Source organism: Pelophylax lessonae, assembly GCF_965119305.1.
Source record: "Pelophylax lessonae genome assembly, chromosome: 1".
NCBI lineage: Eukaryota > Metazoa > Chordata > Amphibia > Anura > Ranidae > Pelophylax > Pelophylax lessonae.
In genome coordinates this window covers 631,164,686-631,176,744 of record NC_138768.1, presented here as the reverse complement: position 1 = coordinate 631,176,744, position 12,059 = coordinate 631,164,686, and the positions used below count along the sequence as shown (strand labels likewise).

At 49.0% G+C, this 12,059-nt stretch overlaps 1 protein-coding gene across 1 annotated transcript in view; it reads right to left on the bottom strand.

Moving 5' to 3' along the window:
• AFG2A (AFG2 AAA ATPase homolog A) overlaps nucleotides 1-12,059 on the bottom strand; it is a 707,754-nt gene that overhangs the window by 492,253 nt on the left and 203,442 nt on the right. Inside the window, exon 12 of the mRNA XM_082261533.1 lies at nucleotides 11,891-11,944. Within this exon, the coding sequence (XP_082117659.1) occupies nucleotides 11,891-11,944 (54 nt within the window). The remainder of the gene's footprint in view (nucleotides 1-11,890; nucleotides 11,945-12,059) is intronic.

The following is a 12,059-nucleotide window of genomic DNA, read 5'->3' as shown; positions in this document are numbered from 1 at the left end:
CCCTGACAACATCCAAAGAATGCAACGCAATCTCCTTAGGATGCTTAGGATTCGCACAGAGCGAAGGTAAGACAATGTCCTCATTGAGTAGAAAATCCGAAACCACCTTTGGAAGAAAGGACAGGTTTGGTCGCAAGACCACCTTATCCCTATGAACCACCAGGTAAGGGGAGTGGCAAGACAACGCCGCCAACTCCGACACTCTGCGAGCAGAAGTGATCGCCACCAGAAAAGCAACCTTTTTAGATAGCAGAGGTAATGAAATTTCCCTGATGTTTTCAAACGGGGAACGTTGTAACATGGACAGAACCAAGTTCAAGTCCCATGGAGGTAAAGGCTCCCTTCTAGGAGGGGCCAAGTTCCGCACACCTTGAATGAAGGTGCGAATCAAAGAATTAGACGCCACAGGGCGCTGAAAAAGAACAGCCAGTGCAGAAACCTGGCCCTTAATCATAGCCAACGCAAGGCGCTGGTCCACACCAGATTGGAGGAAGGCCAACACTCGCCACCGAGTATGAACGAGGAGAGAAACCCCTGGACTCACACCAGGCAAAATAAGCTTTCCAAGTTCGGCAATAAATCTTACCAGATGAGGCTTTTCTAGCCTTGATAAAGGTAGGAATGACCTCCGAAGAGAGACCCCTGTCTCTCAGGACCTGGCTTTCAACAGCCATGCCGTTAAAGCCAGCGACTGTAAAGCAGGATGGAAGATCGGACCCTGAGACAGCAGATCTTCCCGCATTGGCAGCCGCCAAGGAGGCTCGACGGCCAGGTGAACGATGTCCGCGTACCAGGACCGGCGTGGCCAGTCCGGCGCCACCAGAATCACCAGTGTTTGTTCCGAGGCCAACCTGCGAAGGAACCTGGACAACAACTGAATCGGAGGAAAGGCATAGATCAGACGATACTGATGCCAAGGCACCACCAGCGCATCCGAGACGTCTGCCAGAGGATCGCGCGTTCTTGCCACGAACCTTTCCACCTTGTGGTTTAGCCGAGACGCGAACAGATCCACATCCGGGGATCCCCACTTCGCACACAGCATCTGAAATACCTCCGGGTGCAGGGACCATTCCCCCTGGTCCAGGGTCTGGCGGCTCAGATAATCAGCCTGCCAATTCTCCACACCCGGAATGTGAACTGCCGAGATCGCCGGGACAGGAGTCTCGGCCCAAGACAAAATTCTGGTCACTTCCTGGGTCACCCCGGCACTCCTGGTGCCCCCTTGGTGGTTGATGTACGCCACCGCAGTGGCATTGTCCGTCTGCACCCGCACAGGAGGGCCCTGAAGACGATCCAACCAATGGAGCAGGCACAGCCTGATTGCTCTCAATTCCAAAATGTTGATCGGAAGAGAGGATTCCTCTTCCGACCAAGTGCCCTGGGCAGATAGATTGTCCAGGACGCCATCCCAGCCTGATAGGCTGGCATCCGTGGTAATCACCGTCCATAGTAACGGCCGGAAAGGATTTTCCTTCCGACACAGCCGGGGACTGAAGCCACCACAAGAGATCCATTCTGGTTTGGCGGCTCAGAGACACTCTCACTTCCAAGGACTGAGGTAGTCTGTCCCACCTGGCCAGGATCTCAGCTTGGAGAGACTGCGTGTGAAACTGTGCAAATGGTATCGCCTCGAAGGCCGATACCATCAACCCCAGAGACCGCATACAGGTCCTGAGTGACGAGGATTCGTTGTCCCTGAGGGACCTGACCTCGGACTGTAGGGTCCGGAGCTTGTCCTCCGGCAAGAACACCTTTGCTTGAGCAGAGTCCAGAACCATCTCCAAATACGGGTGACTAACCGAAGGAGACAAGGTCGACTTCTGAACGTTGATCGTCCAACCAAACTCCTGGAGCGTCTGGATCGTAGTGGACAGATCGCGAAGCAGGCTCTGACTGGCACTCGATCTTACCAGGAGATCGTCCAGATAACCCAAGACCTCAATGCCCTGCGCCTGCAGCAGTCCCAGAACAGGCGCCAACACTTTGGTAAAGACCCTTGGAGCCGAAGCGAGGCCGAAAGGTAACGCCACGAACTGATAGTGTTCCTCCGCGATAGCGAATCGGAGGTATCTCTGATGACCCTCGAATATGGGGATGTGTAGATACACATCCTTCAGGTCGATAGAAGCCAGGAATTCTCCCAGGCTCAGAGAGGCCACCACCGAGCGGAGCGATTCCATGCGGAATTTTCGAACGCGCACGAAGCGGTTCAGAGCTTTCAAGTCCAGAATCGGAAGCACTTTGCCCTCCTTTCTGGGCACAGTGAACAGATTTGAGTAAAACCCCAGAAACCTGTCCCGATGAGGCACCGGGACAATTACCCCCTGAGCGAGGAGATCCTGCACCAATTGATGCAGGTCTTGTAACCGCCCTGGGGTCTAATGAAGATTTGAGGGAAAGAATCTGTCCGCCGGCTGTGAAAGAAATTCGATCTTGCACCCCGATCAAACGATTTCCTGAACCCACCTGTCCTGAACTCGGAGCAGCCAAGGTTGGAGGAAACCGCGCAAACGTTCCCCCACCCCTGAAATGGGTGAGGGCGCCCCTTCAGGCAGAGGCGGACTGAGCCGCCGCACCAGCTTGGCAGGATTTTTGTTTGCCGGCCCAGGGCTTTCTCTGGCCACCCTGGCCCTTGAAGGGTTTCCCCTTGTACTGTGACTTGAAGGCACGAAAGGAACCCTGATTAGGTTTAAAGGCGGGACCCCGCTTGCCGCATAAAAACTTGCCCTTAGGATTCTGGGGCAGCAGAGTGCTCTTGCCCCCAGTGACTCCCTTAACCAATTCATCCAGGGATTCCCCAAAAAGGCGAGACCCCGCATAGGGAATGTCAGCCACCGCCTTCCTAGATTTCTGGTCAGCCGACCAGCTCTTCAACCATATCAGCCGACGGTTAAGCAGCGCGACATTGGATAGGCGCACAGCTAAAGGGGCCTCATTTAAGGCCGCATCGCACAAATACATAACCCCTTGATAAATCTGGTCCACCGTCTCCACGGTAGTGGGGGGGGGGGGCAGAATCAGCCAAGAGTGTGCGTCTGAGCACCTTGGTCCAGTCCACCACAGCCTGAGCCGCCATGACAGAGGCGAAAATAGGCCTGAGCATGGAACCCGCCACCACATAAGTGTGGCGGGCAAGCGATTCCAGCCTCCTATCCGTAGGATCCCTAAATACCGGAGAATCTTCGGTAGGAACCAGTGTAGCCTTGTTCAATCTGGCTACAGTGTGATCCACTTGAGGAGCCACACACCAGCGTGCAACCGTAGTAGACGCAAAAGGATAGAGAAGTTGAAACCTCTTAGGCACCGTGAAGGTGTGTTTTAAATTGCACCATTGTTCATTCACAGTGTGATGAAACTCAGCGGGGCAGGGAAAAACCTGCGCCGTCTTACGGGTCCTGTGTGTACCAAAAGATGACACAATGCCCGGAGGATTGGGCTCATCCTCTAAATGTAGTGTTCCTTTAAAGGCAGAATCAGCGCATCCATAGCCGCACGTTCCTCCAGCGTCCCAGGGGGTAATCATCCACCCCTGTAACCTCCGCCTCCCCCTCAGACTATTGCGGGTCCTGAGAAGAGCAAGACCCTGAAAGGGGCACGCTACCTACAGCAACCATGTCACATTCAGAATCAGAAGAAAAATAAATCCTAGGCCTATTTCTAGCAGCACGTTCAGACATCAGCACATCCATTTTGGACACCAAAGTCGCCACAACAGCAGCCAAATTAGTCAGAGTAGAGGATTCAGAAGAACTTGAATCCCCCACCAAAGCTGGAGGGAATTTGCTGTCCTGAGATTCCATTGCAAAAAATTTTTTTTTTTTGTTTTTTGAGGTACTGGCCCTTTAAGGATGCCGCGGACCCCCGCAGCACACCGCTACAATGGCTGTGGAACACAGACCCCCCGCAGGGACAAACTAAGCCAGGAAGATTGCACAATGGAGGAAAAGAAAGGACAGCAGGACAGAGCCCCAGAAGTGTGTAACCAGCTCCTTCGGTCACTCCTGAGTAAAGGAAGGAAGTGATGTCACCGCAGAGACTGAACAGAGGCTGCAGGCTAAGGAAACATGGATGCCTATGCAAAGCAATGGGAGGCTTCGGCAAAATGTCCGCCGACATGCGCTCGGAACGATCGTTTGCCACACACAAGATGGCGTCGTAAGGCACCAAAATACACTACACACAATGCTATACAAGCGCCCACAGTGAAGCCAGACATGCTGCCCATAGCAGCGGTCGCCACACTAGTCTGTACCTCCAAGCACCTTAGTGACACAGGAGAGGGATCCCCCAAACCCCACACAGCGCAGGCTGTGAGAGAAAAAACCCCTGCAGGGACCAGGATCAGGGAGCCAAAAAACGCACAGACATAGGGGACACCACAGACACAGAGGACTGCCGACCCCAGACAGAGGCCCCACACAGAGTGTACTTACCTGTACCCGATGGCATGGGGTGCCTCATAATAAACGGAAAACCGCCCACCCCCAGATGGCAGGGGAGTGCCCTCAGCCAAAAACGCAGGACACCAGGAGTGCACGGACGAACCGTGCATGTGTCCGGTGAGGTAGCCACCTCACAAGGCTGCATCCCTTGGCAAGGATGGGTCGTTTGTGAGGCCAGGGCGAACACATAGCCTGCGAAACGCTCAATGGCGGGCTGGAATTCCATCTGATCCTCTGTCCTGGAGAACCAGGACGACCAGTCCGATTCCCAGCTCCGCAAACTCCATCTTCATCCGAAGATCCGACTAACTAAAAGCTGACAAAATAAACAGCTAGCAATGCAAAGAAAAAAAGACATCTTTAGAAAATAAAATCATAAAATAGAAGAAGAAGGCTGAGACTGTAGCCCCAGCACAGGGAAGCCTGACTACTCCTGAACTAGGCAGAAGACAAACTGAGTTGGGATGGCTATTGCAGGAGGGGTATTGGACCAGTGGGACAGCCCCCATGGGTGTGTCTATGGAAATGCTTTTGTTTTAACAAGTCTTTTGCCTAGCTACTCCTAAGGAGAGGAAGTCAATACCCCATTGGTGAAGACTGTATGAGTGGGTGGCGACTGTCGGAGGACGTAAGAGAAATCCAATTTTCTCTATAGGTCATTGACAAACGCAATCTCTGTTTTCCATAACAGTAGGGACGTCCCAAAGCAGTGCCTTAAAGATGAGGGGTGGGAACAGCAAAAAATAATTCCCCAAGGCTGAAACATAGCCAACCAGGCAACATAGGACTCCTCAGAACAACAAGATGAGACCCGCCTGAAAAAAACATTAAACACCCTCAAGGGAGACTGAAAACACCCTTAAACAGCAGCCTGCAAAACTTTGCGGCCAAAGGAGGCATCTGCAGAGGCCAGCACATCCACCTTATAAAACTTTGTAAAGGTATGAACAGATGACCAGGTAGCCGCCTTGCAAACCTGAACCACAGATGCCTGATGGGGAAAGGAAGCACTAAGCGCCTGAGTAGAATGTGCCCTAACAGGGAAAGGTGGAACCTGACCCTTATTGAATAAACCTGCACAACCCTCTGATCCATCTGGAAATAGTTGCAGCAGATGCAGGTAGCCCTTTCCTTGGTCCATCCATGAGTACAAAAAGCGAATCCAACTTCCGAAAAGATTCAGTAGTCACCAAGTACACCCTGATTGCCCGAACCACATCCAAAGTATGTAGTGCAAAATCCTTTGGAGGTTGAGGCTTAGGCTACAAGGAGGGCAACACAATGTCCTCAATAAAAAGGAAACTGGAAACCACATTCGGAAGAAAGGACGGATAGGGAGAACGACAGGACAACGCCGCCAGTTCCGACACCCTGCACGCAGAAGTAATAGCCACCAAGAAGGCTACCTTCTGGGATAAGGTAAGCAGGGGAATCTCAATATTTTCAAAGGGAGGCTTCTGGAGAACCGACAGCACCAAATTAAGGTCCCAAGGTGGTAACGGAGGTCGCATCGGTGGTTCCAAGTGTCACACCCCCTGGATAAAGTTACGCACCAGGGAATGGATGGCCAGTGGCCTCTGGAAGAAAATTGCCAAGGCCGAGACCTGACCCTTGACAGTACTCAAGGCCAATTTTTGATCAACTCCCCATTGAAGGAAGGCCAAGATCTGAGCCACCAAGTAAGAGCGAGGGGGAACCCCAGTAGACTCACACCACGCAATATACGACTTCCATATACGATGATAGATCTTCCTAGGAGGTCGCTTTTCTCGCTTTAAGCAGAGTGGGAACCACTGAAGCAGACAATCCCCCTGTACTTCAGCACCTGGCTTTCAACAGCCAAGCTGTCAAAGCCAGTGATTGTAAAGTAGGATGGAAGATCGGCCATAGAGACAGTAGATCCTCCCTGAGAGGAAGTCGCCAAGGAACATCTGCGACTAGCCTGACCAGGTAGGCGTATCAAGCTCGGTGAGGCCAGTCTGGAGCCACAAGGATGACCGGAATCCCTTCCGCCTCGATCATGCGAAGAATGTTTTTCAGCAACTTGATAGGGGGAAAAGCATAAATCAGCTGATACTGACCCCACAGAGCCACCGTCTGCCAGAGGGTCCCAAATCCGGCCATAAACCTATGCACTTTCCTGTTGATCCGAGACACCAATAGATCTACTTCTGGAGTGCCCCAATGGAATTTGGATCTTTGTTCCATTGGAGAAGGATTTCCTTCTGGAAGATTCTCATGTGGAATTGAGCGAAAGGGACCACCTCGAAGGGCGACACAATCAGTTCCAGAACTCTCATACAAGTCCAAAGGGAAGACCATTTGCTGGACAGCAATAGCTGAATCGCAGTCTGGAGCTTTAGAAGTTTTTCTGGAGGAAGAAACACCCTGGCTGAGGACGAATCCAAAGTCAGGCCCAGATAGTCCAGTCTCATTAAAGGAACCAGGGACGACTTCTGAAGGTTCAGTTATTCAGTTATTATGGTGATCTGTAAGTTTGTCACCAGCACCGTGGGAGACTCTGCATGGAGAAGCAGATCGTCCAGGTAACCCAAGACCGATATCCCCCACTGGCGTAACAATGCCAGGACCGAAGCCAAAACCTTTGTGAAGACCCGAGGAGCAAAACCGAGACCAAAGGAAAACGCCACAAACTGATACTGATCCTCTCCCACGGCAAAACTGAGAAACTGTTGATGTCCTGCACATATTGGAATGTGAAGGTAGGCATCTTTTATGTCTATGGAGGTCAGGAAATCCCCCTGATGTAGAGAAGCCACCACCGTGCGAATACAGGTACAGTATGCGTTCGCTAAAAATCGATAGACAAAGACCATGCATGATCAGAAACACAAAAATATCCCGGAAAAAGCCTGGCTGCCATTGTTTTTTGTTTTGCACTCTGATACGTAGCTACGCATCCAAGAAGCTTTTTCAGAATCGTACGGAAAAAAAAAATCATACGTTTAGTACGCATTGTTGAATTCGATACTAGTATCATGCAACAAAATGCGAACGATAGGTCTTTAGATTATCTGATCATGTGTACGAGGCATTATACAGTGATCAGTGCTAAAAAATATGCACTGTCACTGTACTAATGACACTGGCAGGGAAGGGGTTAACATCTAGGGCGAACAAGGGGTAAATGTCTTGCTGACATGTGTTCCTGTGTCTGCTGTTTTTTCTAAGCAATGTGTTGTTGTTTTACATCCTGCTTTGCTGTATATGGTCGGCAAGCGGTTAAAGTAATATTAAAGTCATTTTTTTTTGTTTAAAAATATCAAACATGTTATACTTAGCTGCTCTGTGTAATGGTTTTGCACAGAGCAGCCCAGATACTCTGCTTCTCGGATCCCCCACTGGTGCTTATGGCCCCACCCTCCTTCCGAGTGCCCCCACAGCAAGCAGCTTGCTATGGGGGCACCCGAGCTGTGCCGCTGCTCTGTGTGTTTGTTCAGACAAAAAGCTGCGGCTTGGTCCCCTCTCCTCACTGATTTTGATTGACAGCAGCAGGAGCCAATGGTAGGTATTAAAGTGGTTATAAAGGCACAAGGTTTTTTTTTTTTTTATATACCTTCCTGCATTCTATGCTGTCAATCACAACCAGTAAGCCAATCAAAAGATAGAAGGGGCGGGGCCAAGCTGTGGCCCCGTATGTGAATGGACACACAGAGCAACGACTCGGCTTAGGCGCCCCCATAGGAAAGCCGTGGTGGCACCTGGCAGGAGGAGCCCGAAGTGCCGGTGTGGGACGAGAGAAGAGGAGGATCCAGGCCACTGTGCAAAACCAACTGCACAGAGCATGTATGTATAACATGTTTGTTATTTTAATGAAAAAAAATTGAAAGCTTTGCAATTACTTTAAGGGGCTGAGGGGGGCAACTGTAGAAGGTTTTTTTTTTTTTTTTTTATGTTAACCACTTCCCGCCCGCCCTATAACAGAATGACGGCAGGAATGTGGTTGTGTTATCTTGACCGGACGTCATATGACGGCGGCAGGATAACACAGCTCTGGGCGCCCCCCGGGGGCGCGCAGAGCGGCGATCGGTGATGCGAGGTGTCAGTCTGACACCCTGCATCTCCGATCTCGGTAAAGAGACTACTGACGTAGCTCTTTACCATGTGATCAGCCGTGTCCAATCACGGCTGGTCACATCATAAACAGGAACAGCCGTTGATCGGCTTTCCTTAGTTCGTGCCTGACAGGCACGAGTAAAGGAGCACCGATCGGCGGCTCCCCTGACAGGGGGGGGGGTCGGCACTGGTAAATCAGATCATTGATTATCAGTGCAGACCCTCGGGGGGGGGATGCCACTAGATCCACCAGGGATGCCCACTATGACCCCAGGGATGCCCACCATGACCCCAGGGATGCCCACTATGGCCACCAGGGATGGCAATCAGGGCTCAGGGAGCCCCCCATTGCCCTCCCCATCAGTGCTGCCCGCCAGTGTCCTCCCTATCAGTGCTGCCCACAAGTGCCCATCATTGCCATCCTTTAGTGTCGCCCACCAGTATTGCCCACCAATGCCGCCTATCAGTGCCCATTAGTGCCCATCAGTGCCACCCGTCAGTGCCGATCAGTGCTGCTCCATCAGTGCCCATCATTGCCCACCAGTGCCGCCTATCAGTGCCCGTCAGTGCCACCTATCAGTGCCCATCAGTGCCACCTATCAGTGTCCATCAATGCCGCCTATCAGTGCCCAGCAGTGCCGCCTATCAGTGCCCACCAATTCTGAATATCTCTGCTACCTATCAGTGCCACATATCAGTGCCTATCAGTGCCGCATATCAGTGCTGCCTCATCAGTGCCACCCCATCAGTGCCACCCCATCAGTGCCTCCTCATCAGTGCCTCCTCATCAGTGCAGTCTCATCAGTGCTCATCAGTGCAGGAAAAAACATATTTATTTACAGAATTGTATAACATAAACAAAAAAAACTTTTTTTTTTTTCAAACTTTTCGGTCTTTTTTTATTTGTTTAGCAAAAAGGAAAAAACCCACAGGTGATCAAATACCACCAAAAGAAAGCTCTATGGAATGACATAAATTTGGTGTAGGTACAGTGTTGCATGACCCCGCAATTGTCATTCAAAATGCAACAGCGCTAAAAGGGGAAAATTGGCCTGGGCAGGAAGGGAGGGAAGTGCCCTGTATTAAAGTGGTTAATGCATATAACGCATTAAAATAAAAAAACCTTCTGCCTTTAGAACCACTTTAAGCCAATGGAAAGCTTTATATGACATTTAGGTGCGACTGGGCCCCAGTGAATATAAAGGGAATTTTGATGTTGATCATCGAAATGCTTCAGGAAACACACTGCAAAATGCTCAGGTGTAAAGCATATTGATGATTAAACAGCAGACGACACAGAGGATATTAAAAATATAAGAATGCAAAGAAAAATCTAAACGTATTGCTAGTAATCAATTTCAGTGACAGAAAAGGAGAAGCTGAACACCAATGATGTCATTTTGATCAGTAAATTTGTTGTCAGTCATACAAGCAACACAACTCCCTGCTCGGAGACTGCTCCTCTCTGACTTGTTTCACCCTTACGGGCTTAGTCATACAGATGGAAAAGGTCAGAAGGAGGAGTGATTAAATACTTTGTATTTAACCACTTTACCACCGGAGGATTTTGCTGTCTTCCGTCCAGGCCACTTTTTGCGATTCGGCGCTGTGCGACTTCAACTGACAATTGCGCGGTCGTGCGACGCCGTACCCAAACGAAATTTACGTCCTTTTTTTCCCACAAACAGAGCTTTCTTTTGGTGGTATTTGATCACCTGTGCGATTTTTACTTTTTGCGCTATAAACAAAAAAAGAGCGTTTATTTTGAAAAAATAACAATATTTTTAACATTTTTTTATATGAAATTCCCCCCAAAAAAGATGTAAAAACCAATTTTTTTAAAAAATTTTGGCCAATTTGTTTTATGCTACATATGTTTGGTAAAAAAAATCGCAATAAGCGTATTTTGATTGGTTTGCGCAAAAGTTATTGCGTTTACTAACAAAGGGAAAGATTTCTGTCATTTTTGGTGTTTTTTTTTTTAACGCGTAATGGCGGCGATCTGCGATTTTTTTTGCGGGACTGCGACATTGCGGCGGACAGATCGGACCCTTGACTGACATTTTTGACACTTTTGGGGGTACCAGTGACATTACTGCAGTAATCAGTGCTATAAATATGCACTGTTACTGTAAAAATGACACTGGCAGGGAAGGGGTTAATTTTATTGGAGAGGGAGGGGTTAATGTATGCCTGGTGCTTACTGACGTGTAGGGGGGGAGGTGACTGTGTGAGTCATGGACAGATCGGATGTCCAGCTATGCTGAACAGTCCGATCTGTCACTCCCTGTCACTATGGAGATCCGTCCGCTGTGTTTACACACAGCGGGCGGATCTCCAGACTCGATCCCCGACGATCGGGTAAGAGCAGCGGCGATCGCCGCTGCTCCTCCCCTGGCCCGACTCCCGCTGTGAATGAAAACAGCGGGAGCGAGCCTCCGGCGGCGCGCAGAAGGGGGAGTGTCCAACTACGTTAATACTACGTCGCTGGACGATAACGAACCACTCTGCCACAGTAGTATTACTGTGAGCGGTTCTAGAGTGGTTAAAATACATACAATGTATTTTAAATAACAATGTGCATAACATAACTGGATAGTAACATTTATAGGTAAAGTTGATCCAGGGAATATCCTCTCGGGCGATCAGGAAGAAATCTTTTCCCCTGCTGGAGCAAATTGGATCATGCTTTGCTGGGTTTTTTTTTTTTTGCCTTCCTCTGGATCAACTGTGGGTATAGGATTGTGTATATGCGATTGTATCACTTTTTCCTCCTTTTGTTGGTTGAACTAAATGGACTTGTGTCTTTTTTCAACCAGACTATCTATGTAACTAACACTATGGTGACTGCAGCAGTGCAAATTTTAGTTGTTATTTACTTCAATCTAGAAATTGAGAGATAACATCTGATTGGCTACCTTACGGAACATATTCTCCTAGATTGTAAGCTCTAACAAGCAGGGCCCTCTGATTCCTACTGTATTAAAGTGTATTGTATTTGTACTGTCTACCCTCAAGTTGTAAAGCGCTGTGTAAACTGTCGGCACTATATAAATCCTATATAATAATAATAATATTAGGTTATCATTATGTACAGTTCATAAGTGTCCTTATAAAATATATACAATAACGGTAACCCCCATGACGCCACCCCACTAATGTGTTGAATACTGTCAATGAGTCCAAGAAGATTAATCTAATGTCAGATCATTACCTGCAATGTTAGTAGATATAGCTGAAAGATTGTTTTCAGCATACACAGGTGTAATTATGTATACGAGGGCCAAACCTCAAGGAAATAACATAAATGATTGCAAATCGAACCATGAGTCCACTACAATCAACACTTTACCAATGTTTACACTTACCTCCCGTACTGCCCTTTCAGATTCACCGACATATTTATTCATGAGCTCTGGCCCCTACAAAAAAAAAAAAATGTAAAACGTTATGCAAATAATTGCAAAATCACAAAAGGAAGATTTTGAAAAAACTGATATGAATTTTAAATGCCTCCCTGATTCGGTCAAGCATGTG